This window comes from Primulina huaijiensis, chromosome 4, assembly GCF_012295235.1.
Source record: "Primulina huaijiensis isolate GDHJ02 chromosome 4, ASM1229523v2, whole genome shotgun sequence".
NCBI lineage: Eukaryota > Viridiplantae > Streptophyta > Magnoliopsida > Lamiales > Gesneriaceae > Primulina > Primulina huaijiensis.
This window is the reverse complement of record NC_133309.1, coordinates 25448483-25464112: the sequence shown is the minus strand read 5'-3', so window position 1 is coordinate 25464112 and position 15630 is coordinate 25448483. Positions and strand designations below refer to the sequence as shown.

Here is a 15630-nt window from a genome sequence, read left to right as displayed (position 1 = left end):
TTTTTTGCAGCCAAATCCTATCGAGCGTCTTATTAATTAGGCGCTCCCCACCACCAGAAACTAAAATCTTGACCGATAGTTTCTTTATTACTATTAAATATGAATCTCGTCTCCAACAAGGCTGCAAATTAACATATAGGGATTCGGACAATTCTTAAAACCTTTGCTTTGCTGAACATCACACAACTAATCGTGCGACTAATTCAGTCCAACATGTCTTAAACTGAAAACGAGTTTGGATCAACAAATCCAGAAATTTAAGGAACAGCAAAAAGACCCTTCAAAGGGTTGATTGAGCAATCACCAGTCTTATGTTCACATGCAATATTCAGTTGCAAAGATTGACAATCTGAACTGTATCACGTAAAATTACGCCTTTATTTGATCCCAAGTTGCTTTATATACAAGCACAGCTCAACCAATAGAAGAAGTTACATTTATATACTGACACTGTCACCAATTTCGATGTGTTCTATAAACAAGCCTTTAAGAATTACGCACAGCAAAAAGCGTCTGGTGTATGAGCTGGAATCCTATGTGTCGTGGCTAGTCCTCGGAATCTAAATAAGGAGGGCAAGAACCATCGTCCACATTGGCCAGTGGGTTGAAAAGGAGCGAGTTTGGATCAGTACATCCAGGTACGAGATCAAGATTGCAGCGGTCACCCTGTATCCATGACAAAAGTTTAGTTTCAGGTTTTTTATGCTTGTATCTTTTGGATGCTTAACAAACCAAGAATCATCTACGCATCTTTTAGACGTTCTAAATAACCCTCTCGATTTCATAGACAATAAAAAAGTTTATATTGCATTTCGAAATGGGGACAGTGGAGTTGATCTTCAGCATGTATGTACTACTTAAGCTACTGATACAGAACCAAAAGCACCACTTTCGGTAGTTGTGCTACATAGGCAGCCACACCGAACAGTAGGGGTAACTTATATTACCCAACAATGTGATGTAAAATAGGGAAGAATAAGAAAACTTACTCCTTCCACAGTTAAGTTACCGATCATAGCACATCTAGTGACCACTATGTTATTATCAGGAAATATTGCTTTGTCACATGCACCTTCTTTACTCAGCTCCTCGGCAAGACCCTGCAAACAAAAATTAAATGTTTACGATGAAATAGTTGGTATTAAGGCACGTAAATATTCCCTAAACAGGATGAAGACCAGTTTGTCACCTCAGAGAAAAAGTCCATTGGTCTATTCCGCCAAGCCTTTGGCACTTGAAATTGTAGCTTGTAGGGACCGTCCCAATCGACTCCATTCGTAAATGAAAATATTAAACTTAATGCTGAAAAAATAGAGAACATCAAGAGAATGAAATATGCCGCAATCTATAAACTAGAATGAATTTGTGCAAGGGGTATACCATGCTTTGGGATGCATATTTGGATTGTGTAAAAAGGAGGATCGGCTTTTCCTCTTACTTTCTGGAGCATTACTCGTGGCTCACCACCACACATGATGGGCTGATTGAACCCTCCTACAGAATGCGTCGATTAACAGAACGCCGCCCAGATGCAAACATACAGCACATAATTCAAGATAGACAATGGAGTGGTAAATGCACCATTCACAAGCTTATATATTCGAGCACATAAGACATCAATAATTGAATTTGCATTTCAACAATATTGATCCAGTTTCATGGTTTATTGGAAAGCGAATGACATGCAACAAAGTCTATTGAAGCCAACTTTGGATGGAGCGTGAGAAATTACCATTAAAAGCAATTCCATAGTCTTTGTTGGGAACAAGTTTGTTTGCCATAGGATTATAGAATAGCTTTAGTCTCTCTCCCTGTTAATTTTGTCAAGAAATCACACACATGAACAGAATACAGAGGAAATCAAGTTTAGAGCTAAACATTTAACATACAGCTGCAGGGGGAAGGCCGTTCATGGTCTTCCAGTAGACTGGAGCTCTTCCGAGATCAAAGGCGGCCCATCTAGGAAGCACATAACTATAAAACAGCATTCAAGAAACTATACCATGAGACTTCATGGACACGAATGCAATTGTCTTGACCGATAAAGAGTTTGAACAAAACTCAAAACTGACATTCTAATCTTGTAAAAAAAAAATGGAGGTGTGAAATTTATATGAACTTACTCTTTAGTTTCCATAATGGGGGCATCTGCAACTGGAGCAGTAGCAGCAGCATCAATTACTTGCCCTCTAATCTTAATTAATCTTCTCTTAATTGGAGAATTTCTAGGCAAAGAACTCCCCCAAAAACTAGTGGCTACAAGAAAAATTATTGTTCGATAACGTAAGATACTCGTGATAAACTCTGATGAATATGGAGCTTAAGAAAAAATTGTGGTAACGATTGGTAAATTTTATCAAACTCCCACGTTAAAAACGTGATTTTAGCATTTCTTTAACCATAAAAAACATGAATTTTCTCCAACTCATTTGTATTCGATACATAACCATGAATCCTATTCACCAAGACCTTGATCTAATTCCAATCCAAGCAATTACAGACTAGTTATATGCTTTGTTACATCAGGCAACGAATCAAGATCGCATAGAGATCATTATTCTTTCAAAAAAAAAGGGTACCTGAAGAAGTAGAGTTTGATACAATTTGTTTGGAAGAATTAAACAGAGCAGCACTTGTAGCAGCTGTCGCAGCCATTTCTCAAGCAATGTACAGATGTCTGGGGAGTGAGGACTTAGATAAAGAAGGAGATGAGGTTCATAGAGATATAAACACAACCACACAACACAAACTTTGCACTCCCAAATATCTCTAAGGAAACAGAAAAGGACAAAAGGCGCGACTTGCACATATATCTTGTCTGAACCCAAAAAATCTTGATCTTTCCATCAGCAGCCTTTCATAAGATACATGCAAAATCTCCAATTCAACCCCACAAAACCTCTACCGCCTTATTGTTATTTTTTTTTTATTTTTTTTAAGAATAAGCAGCACATTTGACGTTGGATTGGAGCCACGTGTCGCGCAACATTGAAAAACTATTTAAAAAATGAGGAAAAAAAATTTGCTGCGTACATGTAGTTTTGTTAGACAAGGATCAATCTCAATTAGCACAAAGCTCAGATCTTGACAAATCTATTTCAGCTAGCCCATAAAGTTTGCAAGAATGATCTAGTCCAATCTAAGAAGAATCGAGAAAACCTAATGAATAGATTTTATTCCTTGTGGGGGAATATTAGTTCGTTATTCTTGTTAGAAAAATTTAGCAGAATGGTTACATTGGTCAGTTAACTATTAGCCACAGTAGTGTATGAAATGTCGGCAAAGAATGACAGGACACCCAATGCATTAAAGTTGGGGTAGACTTCTATGAGTAGTCAGTGGAGAATTCGAACATGTTATTTGTTTCTGAAGAAAACGCGTTTCTGAAAACGTATTCCACATTGATAAAGAAGCTCTATAAACCTTCCTCCTCTCATTGTAATATATCATTTTTTCGAGTTTTCTCTCAACATATAACATTTGAGTGCTTAATTCTATAATATTTGTTAGGTGTTTGTTCTCCTGTATTAAGAGAGTGTGTGTTCTTTTCATATTGCCCGTGGTTTTTACCCTAATAATTTTTAGCGTTTTTTACATAAATCTCGGTATCCAATTTATTCTTTATTTTTATATTTATTATCCCAAATTACCGCACGTGGAACATAAATAAGGATAAGCTTTGTTTGTAACTGCAAGATCAGTAATTTTATTGTTCGTTTCATAATGCAATCCATTTCTATTTTGATCTTCATCTTTATTTTCTATCTTGTTATATTTTAATTAAATAAAAAAATTATAATATTTTTATTTTTTTAATTATGAATAAATATTAAATTAATTTATTTGAAAATTATAAAATTTTAAGGCTTTGAATTGAAATTAATTAACTATAAAAACTATGAATTTAACGAACAACCAAATTAAATTATTAGTGAGTAAAATGTACTAATTATTTACGACAAACAAAAAATATTATGAAACAACAACTAATAAACAACAAAATTATGAAACATAAAAATATGAGGTAAATCGGATCTTGATCCTCCAATATCTTCAAAATAAAATCCAAAGTTATGATTATCTCGACATTCGGCTTCAAGTCTTTTTAAAAAAAATTATTTTTTGTTGATTTTTATTATACTCAAGTAGATTTGGATCAATAATTTTACTTTTGTGTTGTATTATTTATTTAATATCAAATACTCATATTTTTTTCTTTCTAATTTATGTTTTTTAAAAATAAAAGAATATTTTTATTAAAAATATAAAAAATTTCAAATAATTAATTCAAATTTTAATATATAAATGATGAAATTTAATTATTATCGTGTTATCAAACTATAAATAATTATTAAAAATAAAAATATTAATATTGAAATAAAGAAGAATATTCTATGACAGTGTAGTAGGAATGCATAAGAATTTGAAATGATTTTCAAGTTTCATCAATATAGCACAAAATGTGACGCAAAATGCAGTGGGTTGGAGTGACCTAAGAAACAAAAATCATTCACTAATTCACGGTGTATTTACAAAGAAAAACAGAAACAGTACAAGGGTCCGGACATATTTCAGTGCAGCATCAATTCCAGTCCCGGGAAATGAAAAAGATTCAAGCTTTGGCATAATTTTGCTATCTGATGTTGTAGTTAAGGGGAGGAAGAATATTTATTAATGGGGGGCAGAAAGTGGATTTCTTTGGATATGACCACAGTTGGGGTAGTTGTGGGTATGCATTTGCTGTGTATTGCCGCTCCATTGTACATTCGATTAGGGATCAACTTTTGTTGCCGTAGGATTGTATGCCATCTCGGGCCTTTTGGACATCACTCTTTCTTTCCACAGAAATCTTTCTCACCGGACCGAGTTTCAAGCTTTCCAAATTGCTGGAGTACTTCTTCGCGTACTGTGGTGTTCAAGCCCTTCAAGTTGGATTCTTTTGCCTGGTACAACAAAACCAAGATTTCGCATGATGTAGAATCAATAAAAAAGAAAAAAAAAGGATAAAGATTTGCGCTTTGTTTTTTGTCTGGAAATCCAACTGACTGAGTGAGCACACATCGGTACCACCAATATCAGTTCTGTGATACAGAGAAAGACCCTCACAGCCCCCTCGAAGGATTCTGGTTCAGCAACATGAGTTGCTTTCGATACCAGCAGTATAACTGAAAGGGTATTTTCAGTATTGCAATTGTTTGAATATAAACATATACACAATCTCTCGCGAGCGTTCATGGGTATAATTTTCAGTGCGGGAATCCCAACAATGTTGGTGATTTGGAGAAACAACCCTTTCACAAGTTTCTTCAAAGAACTTATGTTGTCCATCCGATTGCTCTTGGGGCTCTACTATATGCCATCGGGGGTTCCCATACACTGTGTGGGGAATGGTGAGTGGCACTAATGTTCATTACTACAATGTTGGTGATTTGGAGAAACAACTCTTTTACAAGTTTCTTTAAATAACATGCAATATGAGACTCACTTTCACACTCGAATATAAATTTTGTTCCATTGACTTTGAAAATCTGTCATCCTCCTATTCAATCCTACCTGAACGGGTAGAAACGACAACACTGTAGTTGGCCGTCCATTATTTATTTATTTTTGGAACCTTATGATATTTCGAATATTGGAGGCTAGAAGCTAGTAGCTCTTGCAAGGGATTTCGTTGAAACTGAGATCTTCCCAATAGATAGTACTTTTATTGCGTAAAATTCTATATGATATTTGGAAAATATTAGCATTAAAAAGAACTTTATGATTTAATCATTACAGCTAAATGTGGATTGTGAATGTCATTATATTATTTCTTGTATCACAGGGTGTGAGAATCGTGTGGGTGTACCAAATCACTTGACTGATGAACTCGGCTTGCCATGTTTGGGGAAAACAAGCGTGGAATACGGATGATCTATCTCAAAATTGGTACCTATGCTTTTTAATCTATCTATTCTTTAAAGTAGCCAAGTCCGGAACCAGAAATGAAATCGTCAACTGTCCATTGCTTGTTGGATTATCATTCTTGGAAATAATTAATTGATCATCTCCATTACTGAATTGAATTTGAATTTCTAGGTGGGTACATTGCTTGCGTTTGGTGAGGGTTGGCATGATAATCACCACGCCTTCGAGTACTCGGCGAGGCATGCGCTCGAATGGTGGCAAATTGATATGACATGGTTTCAGTTTCTTCAGGCCATAGGGTTGGCCTTCGATGTCAAGTTGCCCACCACCAACCACAAGCAAAGATGGGCTTTTGGATCAGTCCATCATTAGGCAAACGGGGTCCTATTTGTTTCCAATACATTTGAGTTTTTGTTCGTTTGGCGCTGCACCTAAAGAAAATTACTATATCTCAATATATATATAGCACATCCATAATGTAAAGAAATTCCCCAAGAAAGAAAAGTGATGCAACCTTTTTATAAAGAAATGGAAAAAGAAACGAAAAGAGAAGGTGGAAAACTAATGAAAATGTGCCACCATGCCCGCTACGTGTCCACTAACTCTCCTGCGTTGTCAAAAATAATTACCAGTCCTCCTTTCTTTCACCAGGCGCCTGAAACACGTGCTCAAACTTCGATGCTAAAAGGTTTACCATTTTATATTATAAAATAACAATACTGGACAAAACAATGCTTCGTTCAGTAGGGGGGTGTATGGGAAAAGTCTGTCAGGTGGGGTTGATTTAAGATCAGAAATGTGAATGAGTGAACGAATGGGCAATGGCTGCATACACAGGCATCTGTCGGGAGGGATGGGAGTCAGGCATTACCGCCGCGCACTCCTGCAGCCAGGTTGCTGCCTAAATGCACGCCAACCTTTTTGGCTACTGATCTATATATATATATATATCACCCAGGCTTCGTAAGTAGTTTCATAATATTATATTATGAAACCTTTTTTCTTCGATTTTAAATTATTTTTATATGATTAAATATAATTATTATACATTATCATTTTCAAAATGGGTGAGGCAGTCATGATATTTGTAATGCCCGAGAAATTGATTATCGTAATCTGATATGATTTATTGATCATGAATTGATGTGAGTATAGTTGGACCACTCCGAGACTAAATTGGTTAAAACATATGAGTTATGTGATTTCAGGCAGAACCTGTGGCGCCCGAGCGTTAGAAGACGACCGCCCGAGCGCCAATGCATTACAAGAGCATGTTTTGGACAGAACGTCTGGCGCCCGAGCGGTAGTTCTTGACCGCCCGAGCGCCAGTGTTCAACAAAAGTATGTGTCGGACAGAAGGTGCCGCGCCCGAGCGGTAAAGATTAACCGCCCGAGCGCCGCCTGAAAGTTGTGAAAAATGATGACACGTATCATTACATGCAATTGGATATATATATATATATATATGCAAATCCCTCAGAATTATTAGAGGGAATCGGGAATAGCTACGAGGGAAGCTTCAAAAATCCTTACGCCTTTATATTTCGATCCGTTCGTTAGATTTTGAATCCGGTACTGTATTCCTATCGACGTAGACTACAACTGGACGTAAGTTTTGCTACGTTTTGATATGTCTTGAAATTATGCTATTGTCAGAATTGGATAGGATTCATATATGATGTTCTTGGCATGTTAGACATCGTAGAATCGAAGTCAGATTGAGAAACGGACTGATTATGGAATTGTTATGAATTTTCAGGGTATATTGATTTATACCGGACAGATTTGAATTGTGACTGGATTATAGATTGTATTGGATATTGGTTATGGATTGTAACTGTTATCTGGTAATGTTGTATTGACGGGGATATTGGGAATTTTACCGTTATGCCGTGGATTTTGAATTCAATTCAGAATAATCAGATTCAGTGTTAAATGGAGAATGGAACATTGATATTATGATTCTCGATATATCGTTTCAGATTTACAGAGACAGTCTTGAGTTCAGAACGGATATTGCTTCAGACCGAGACTACAAACGGAAGGTATAAGTCAATGTGGTATTGGGAGATCGACTTGAGTCGGTTTAGACTTGAGTTTCCCTAAATCACATACTTTACTTTATTGCATTGATATTTGCATGGATTTGATTGATGTACTTGTTCTCTTGATTTATAGATAGCAGGTATTAGACGAGTAATCTTGTGACAGAAGTGCCTGATAGTGGCGGGATCGCCACGGGCACATTGCACGATGTCACAAGATAGTGTATTGGCGAAAGTGCCAAAGTCTGTCACCGGATGATTGGCTATCGATGTGGATAGAATTGTAGCTTCTTCTATTACTGGTGATCGGTACCGTATCGATGTGGATATAATCGTAACTTCTTCTATTACTGATGATCGATATCATATCCATGTGGATAGAATCGGAGTTTCTTCTATTATTGGTGATCGATACTATATCGATGTGGATAGAGTCAGAGCTTCTTCTATTACTGGTGATCGATACCATATCGATGTGGATAGAATCGGAATTTCTTCTATTACTGGTGATCGATATGGAATGCCAACTTCTGGAAACCGGGATCCCTAGACTAGGATTGAGTCTAGTCTGAATTGTAAAGTTACGAGCATTGTCGACAGTCTGATATTGATTATGTTTCAGATTTTGATACATATTGTTGTTATCTGTTACATGCTTTATATTTGTTTATATGATTGTATGTTTCGTTGATTTATACTGGGATTATATTCTCATCGGAATTATCCGGCTGTTGTCGTGTTTGTATGTGTGCATGACAACAGGTGGGACAGGTTCAGGGTTAAGGAGATGAAAAGAGATCGTGATTAGAGTGGAGGCTTCGGACTTGGATTAGAGATCGAGTTGGACACTTGATATTAGTTGTTCAACCTTAGTTGAATAAATGTATGTGATACAGGACTTGTATTTTTATATTGAGATGTATATAAGTTCTATTCCACTACGTTCCGCAAAATTTTTTTTTTTTAAAAAAATTTTAGACCCTGTTTTAGAACTGATTAAATAGTCCCAATGATGATTAAGAACATGATTAGCGTCCGGGTCCCCACAATATTGATTCTAACCAAAGTCGAGCACTCCCCTACACGACCTTGATTTGAAGAAAAATTCTACCGGTGAAGCTTTAACTTGCTCTAGAATTGAATTCGGAGCTGGTTTAGATCCAAGTTTGATCACATTGAGCTCAAATACTTCTTATATAACTATTTCATACTTGAATATATGTAAACGAAAAAATTATATTTTTGGTCTTATATCTTTTTTTTCATTCTTGATTCTATATGTATAATCAATTTTACGTTTGTATCTTTCTTCTTTTTTTTAATATATAATTTAGGTATTTTCATTGAGATTCTGACGTGGTATTGCAAGATAGTTTGTTGGTGTAATATCAACACTTTCGGAAAATTACATTTTTATATATAAAAAAAATTAAATATAGAGTATTTAAATTTGACAACATTTGTTATCAAATCTAGATAAAATATAAACTACCAACATACAAATTTGAAATGGAATTTCATTTTACTAAAATAATTGGAGACATCCTAACATAGTAGCTGCCACTAATTTTGAAAGGACTAAATACCAACTTTGGTCGTGTAGATTCCCCACATTCATCTCGATTTCCACCACGCCCCCTACCCCTGCTAATAACTTCCTGCACTATAATATAATTTGAACGTTAATTTAATTAATTTAATTTAATTAATGTGGGATAGTTAAATGAACGAGAAATTGGTTTTCAGTGTCCAGTCGTCGATTTTTTTTTGTTCACTCCCTGATTACTTTTTTTAGTACCACATTTTCACATGAAGTGTACCACATTTTGTATGACATAGTACCACAATTTTGTGGGTAGGGAGTGAACCCAAAGAAATATTTTGATTGGGGATTTTTCACCAACTTTCTCTTAAATTAAATTAAGAAACATGTTTTTATATTAAAATAAAAACCTTTATTATATATCAACGTAGTAATCTATAAACTATTTTGATCAAGTAAATTGTACTTATAAGTTAGAGTAGGTCTCTTGTGAGACGGTCTCAATAATCTTTATCTGTGAGACGTGTAATTCCTATCGATATTTACAATAAAAAGTAATACTGTTAGCATAAAAAATAATATTTTTTCATGGATGACCCAAATAAGAGATCCATCTAACAAAATATGACCCGTGAGATCATATCAAACAAGTTTTTGCCTATAAATTATGTGCAACAAACTGAACTGAGAAGACCGAAACAATAGGATTCGATCACAAGACCTTTTAATCAATATACAAATACCCTACCGACTAAAATATGCCAGACTAAATCATTAACTCGGTGCTATAATCCATCGCCACTCTTTAAATTAACCGCCCCTTAGCTTGCAATTACATCACCACAAGTAACCAACTCCTAAACTGGCGAAGAACGGCAAATTCTCCATTAATAAACCTCGAGGAAAGGTGAAAAGAAGAACGAAAGCTTGATCGTACGTGATCTCCGTTTCTTTTCATCTTTGACTTGTTCTGCGTAAATAGGCTTGTGGGATTCAAATTTAGAAACCAGACAAGACGGGTCTACCGCTGTGGATGTTGGGTCTCAATGAGGAGCTGTTACGGGCCGACATGAACCGGCTGCTCAATTTACTCTTCCACCAGGTCTATTTTCTTTGTTGACTCATCGTCAAAATCTATTCTTTCTTGGGTTCAGTATACATGTATGATTGAACTGTATTCAAAATCTTGATGTTTGTAAGGGAGTGTTGGACGAGCAGTTCTTGCAGTTGCAACAGCTGCAAGATGAATCGTCTCCGGACTTCGTTTCTGAGGTGGTCAACATATATTTTCACGAGACGGAGAAACTCTTGAGAAACCTCAGAGAGTTGCTGTACGTATTAATTCGATCCCTTGTTGTCATTTGATTCTTGAATGTGGGTATTGTGTAAATTATTGTTTATGTGTATGTGTTTAGGGTGGATATAGAGTTGTTGGATTACAAAAAAATAGGAATCCATTTGAATCAGCTGGTGGGGAGCAGTTCCAGCATTGGTGCCAAAAGAGTTCGAAATGTATGCGTTGCCTTCCGTGCCATTTCCCAGCAAAATAACAGACCCGGGTTGTTCCCTCTTTGTGCATTAGAAAATACTCCTATTATTACAAGTATCATCTACCAGATTATACATATCTTTGCATTTTTCTTACCATGTAAGATGGTGTTCCACTAGAGTTCACTTTCTTTTTTGTCAACTACGTACGTACGTTGTCAGAAAGAACTGATACATCTNTTTTAAAAAAATTATAACCGACACTTTGTAATCAAATGTTAAATTGTGTGGGTCCCACAAAAAAAAAATAAAAAAAAATAAAAATTTGCATAGCATTTCACGTGAATGATACCAACTTTCAACGACAACTTCTATACATGGGCCATGCTCATTTAAATTAAGTTATCAGAAAGAATTCATTCGAAATGCATTATTACTTCGTCTTCTTTCTCTCAGCAATTTCTTATTCATCTCCTCCGAAGATTTAAAAAAAAAATCTCCAATTTTTTAAAAATTTCAAGGAAGAAGTTTAAGGTGCAACCAAGAACAAAATACTCAGGTAAGTTTTTTAATATCTTTTTATCCAATTTTCAACTTCAAATTTTACGTAAAACTTTCCCTGATAGCAAATTTTCAGAAAATGAAAACAAAATTTTCAAGGCTGAGGTATCACGGCTCTGATACCAAATTTTAGATATTTTTCTTAAAATCATGTTTCTACGTATATATAAACATGATATGTAATATGCGGAAGCTTAATCGAGAATTACCTCCGGCCATTGAAATTTTGTTGAAGCTTTCTGATTTCTTTCGGTTGAAGCCTTCTAAGCACTTCACGATCTCTGTAGATGGTGTATATTTCTTATGAGGTGTGTGTGCTTAGGGACCTCAATCGTCTCTATTTATAGGCGTTTTTTCATACCATCGATGAATGTATCGGGAGCCGAGATTCAGAAGGAGAAGCGTGTACGCATCTAAATTTTCTTGGTCGTCGCCAATTTCGATTTGTACACGATTTTTCTTTAACATGTGTCACGTTTTTCTTACATCATCTACCAGAATTATACATATCTTTACATTTTTCTTACCATGAAAGATGATGTTCCACTAGAGTTCACTTTCTTTTTTGGCAACTACGTACGTTGTCAGAAAGAACTGATACATTGATCTGGTATTGCCAGGTGTTTGAGAGCATTGGAAATTTTGGAACACGAGTACTGCTACCTCAAGAGCAAACTGCATGAACTGTTTCAGATTGAACAGCACAGAATCCTGGCATCAGCAATCAGATACCCCATGCAGCCAAATAACCCTACAACTTAACTCACAAATATCACTCAGCAGGAGATCATGCATTTTAATACCAAGGGAAAAAGTGCTGAAGCGATCTCCAAAGAATCAATAAAAAGATATCCCCCCCACCATTAATTAGTTTCTTTAAAATAGCCTTTCTAATGTTTGCATTGTGGGATTTTTTTACCAGAGATTCGAGTATCGAGTGTTCGAATTGTAACGTCAAAAAATCAAAACATTAATGACTTCTCTTTAGTAGTGTATAATAAATACCATTTGAGTAAGAAGTGTTGTTAATATTATATATATTAAACTAATAAAAAGTGTCTTATAAACTCAAGAGGAGATTACACCACCCAGCGAACAAATCATTTAGGAGATGATATCTTTCTTGTGTTAATAACCTAAGGTACAGTTTAGTACATAGGATATGATAAGTAAGGGATATGTAGTATAATGTTAAATCAAGGATAAATATAATGATAAGATAATATGTTGAATGTTTGGTATGATTTTAACAAGAGTGATTAAATTTATATATTAAATTGTAATGACAAAATTATCCCTATCACACAAACTTATATTTCATTGTTATCAAGATCTTGTAATTGCATATCTCAATTCTTAAATTACGTTATATATACACACACACAATACACACACACACACACACATATATATACATGTGTGTATGTATATATATATATATTTATGTGTATATATATGTATCTATATATTTGTATATATGTATGTATTTAATAAACATTTAACATTAACTTAAATGCATTCAAATTGGGGGTAATTAAGTCATTTCTAATGTATTTTATCATTCTATTAAAATTATCACACCTCTTAAAAAAGATGTTTTATCCTTCTCAAAATTTATTTATCAATCATGGGCTTTTTAAAAAGGTACCAAACATGAGATAAGTGGGATTATTTATCAATCTTACCCTTATCCCATGTACCAAATAATGCCTAACAGTTTTAAACAACTAGGATTCACAATATGTAAATATATGCATTACAAGCTATTTCATTCCGTGCAAATTGGTCGCAATTTTTATTTCTTTGGAGATAGCATTCCCTTGTGAGAAGATTACGAGATTTTAATTAATTGAACCATATTTTATTTTTTACTGTAGAATAAATCCATTAGGTCTGAATTTTTTTTTTCAACAAATTACTTTTTTTTACAAAAATTGAATTTCTTATTACAGTGATCAAAACTTTATTACATTAATTACTAATAAGTTTTTGGCAAAAACTTGTGTGAGACGGTCTCACGGGCGTATTTTGTGAGACGGATATCTTATTTGGGTCATCCATGAAAAAATATTACTTTTTATGCTAAGGGGGCGTTTGGTTTGGGGGATAAGGGGATATTATTTTTTTTATCCTACTTAGTCAGCTGTTTGGTACTCGTGATTATTTAACCAAGTCAATACCTCTTATGAATGATTAGGTTATATTAGGTAGGTTAAAATAATACCTCCTCACCCCCTAGGATTATTTATCCAACTCTTAATACCTCCTATTTTTCCAATTTTACCCTTCTCTTATATTCAAACTCACCACCACTGCCCGCCGCCGCCCGTCGCCGACGGACTGCCGGCCACCGGCCGACCGCCGGCCGCCCACTTCCGGCGCCGGCCGACATTTCCGGCCGGTCGTTTCCGGCCGCCGCCCCCCCGGCTGTTTCCGGCCGGCCGCTGCCGCCACTGTCGCCGTCGCCGCGAAGGGGAAGGGTAATTTTGTCTTTTCATCAAAAAATTCAAAATTATCCTACACTTAAAAATCTTACCAAACATAATATTATTTTACACCATATATTACAATCCTACCACAATCAATTTCTTTATCATTTACATACTAATAATTAGTTTATCCTATCCTTCCAACCAATCGTAGCCTAAGAGTATTATTTTTTATTTTGAATATCGGTAGGGCTGACCCGTCTCACAGATAAAGATTCGTTAGACCGTCTCACAAGAGACCTACTCTAAGTTTTTCGAACAAATATTATTTTGTATTCGTTCATACCATCAGTATTCTGATTGAAATTCTCTTTCAATTAAAAAGAAAGAAATCAGATTAAGATTCTCTCTCCTAATTAAATAATCTATATTTTTTAACTCTATAAATATCTGCAAAATACATCGCACCTCATAATTTTGTATTATTGAACATGAGATATTTTGGTATGGGAAGCTTCTTGTTCTTCCTTTATTCAATGGCTGTGGTCGTTCAATCAACTAGAATCGACTCATCCGTATGCTCCATCCTTTATCATTACCGAGTTTTCGTGTTCAACCGTCTCTCTCAAGATCCGACGCCGTTACAAACAAGTTGTTTTTGCACAGATGGAGTTGTTCAACAAAAAAATCTCAAGCGCGACCAATTTGTTTTCTGGGATCTTTGCAGTTTTCCCGGGGACCCAAAGGGTTGTTATTGCCATTTCGTGTGGGGGTCGAAACAAGTACGTTTCATATCATTTACTGATACACTGGTTCCAACATGCCGGTCGAACAAATGCCTTTGGTATGCTCGTGATGATGGTGTGTATCTTCAAGATAAAAAAGTGATAGATTGGGGAAATATAAGTACGGTTGCATGATATATCATATTGGAGCAATATTGTGTGTTTTTTGTTGTAATAAATTTATTCATGTTTTAAACTTAATAACATGATATTTGATTCGGAAAAAAATAGATCGAATGTTACCTTCATTCATTGAATATGAAGAACGCTTTGAACAACTCCTTGAATTTCTTCAAGTTGTTTGAGAGTCTTCTAAGCACTCCAAATCTCACAATTGATGATCTTGTGTAACTTTTGGTGTGTATGTTTAGAGTATGTTTGGAATCATGGATTTAGTGGGATTTGAAATTGAAAATACCATTTTTAATATTTGGAAAGATGGAATTTCAAAATGGGATTGATATTTGGTGGAATTTGATGAGATTTGATTTAACTATGTGAAATCTTTGCAAAATAAATAAGATTTTGTAGCACCCCATAACTTAAATGGTATTTACATATATTATATTTTATTACTAAAATTTATTAATATAATAATGAATGAAATAACTAATATATTATATTTATATATACACATTCATACATGCATACATACATACATACCATCATCATAGTTGCTTAACCAACACACCACCTCCCTTCTTGCCCAACCGGTGATCAAGATTTGTTCATCATAGATTGGAGATAAGGCTTGATCATTGCCTATAAAATACACCCTTCACCTCAAGAATTTCAAGAGTTCTCAGCCTGAATTTTCGAGTTTAAGGAGTGGGTCTAATATAGGGTGGAGTGGTGAGAGTTTATAGCTCAAA

The 15630-nt window shown here is 35.1% G+C and overlaps 3 protein-coding genes and 1 pseudogene across 3 annotated transcripts in view; 3 read left to right on the top strand and 1 right to left on the bottom strand.

The window, feature by feature from the left end:
- Window positions 1-15630, top strand: part of LOC140975760 (DCC family protein At1g52590, chloroplastic) — a 39092-nt gene that overhangs the window by 5964 nt on the left and 17498 nt on the right. The gene's annotated exons all lie outside the window — the stretch shown is intronic.
- Window positions 263-2789, bottom strand: LOC140975759 (protein POST-ILLUMINATION CHLOROPHYLL FLUORESCENCE INCREASE, chloroplastic-like). Its single transcript, XM_073439653.1, has 8 exons — window positions 2580-2789; window positions 2124-2256; window positions 1890-1974; window positions 1733-1811; window positions 1381-1494; window positions 1190-1302; window positions 990-1100; window positions 263-666 (listed from the first exon to the last, which is right to left on the bottom strand). Exons 1-8 carry the CDS (start codon window positions 2653-2655, stop codon window positions 547-549), a joined length of 831 nt encoding a protein of 276 aa, XP_073295754.1. The 5' UTR covers window positions 2656-2789; the 3' UTR covers window positions 263-546.
- On the top strand, window positions 4675-6372 carry LOC140975035 (palmitoyl-monogalactosyldiacylglycerol delta-7 desaturase, chloroplastic-like; annotated as a pseudogene).
- LOC140974823 (pseudo histidine-containing phosphotransfer protein 6-like) lies at window positions 10309-12460 on the top strand. The gene is made up of 4 exons (XM_073438316.1): window positions 10309-10597; window positions 10696-10826; window positions 10911-11054; window positions 12165-12460. Exons 1-4 carry the CDS (start codon window positions 10529-10531, stop codon window positions 12304-12306), a joined length of 486 nt encoding a protein of 161 aa, XP_073294417.1. The 5' UTR covers window positions 10309-10528; the 3' UTR covers window positions 12307-12460.

Bases quoted from the DNA above. Each gene is read 5' to 3' on its own strand.
- LOC140975759 (XM_073439653.1), bottom strand. From the start codon at position 2,655: ATGGCTGCGACAGCTGCTACAAGTGCTGCTCTGTTTAATTCTTCCAAA. The intron at 2,257-2,579 runs GTACCCTTTTTT...TTTTTCTTGTAG, and splicing joins ATCAAACTCTACTTCTTCAG to CCACTAGTTTTTGGGGGAGT. The intron at 1,495-1,732 runs GTAATTTCTCAC...CGCATTCTGTAG, and splicing joins CTATGGAATTGCTTTTAATG to GAGGGTTCAATCAGCCCATC.
- LOC140974823 (XM_073438316.1), top strand. From the start codon at position 10,529: ATGTTGGGTCTCAATGAGGAGCTGTTACGGGCCGACATGAACCGGCTG. The intron at 10,827-10,910 runs GTACGTATTAAT...GTATGTGTTTAG, and splicing joins AGAAACCTCAGAGAGTTGCT to GGTGGATATAGAGTTGTTGG. The intron at 11,055-12,164 runs GTTGTTCCCTCT...TGGTATTGCCAG, and splicing joins CAGCAAAATAACAGACCCGG to GTGTTTGAGAGCATTGGAAA.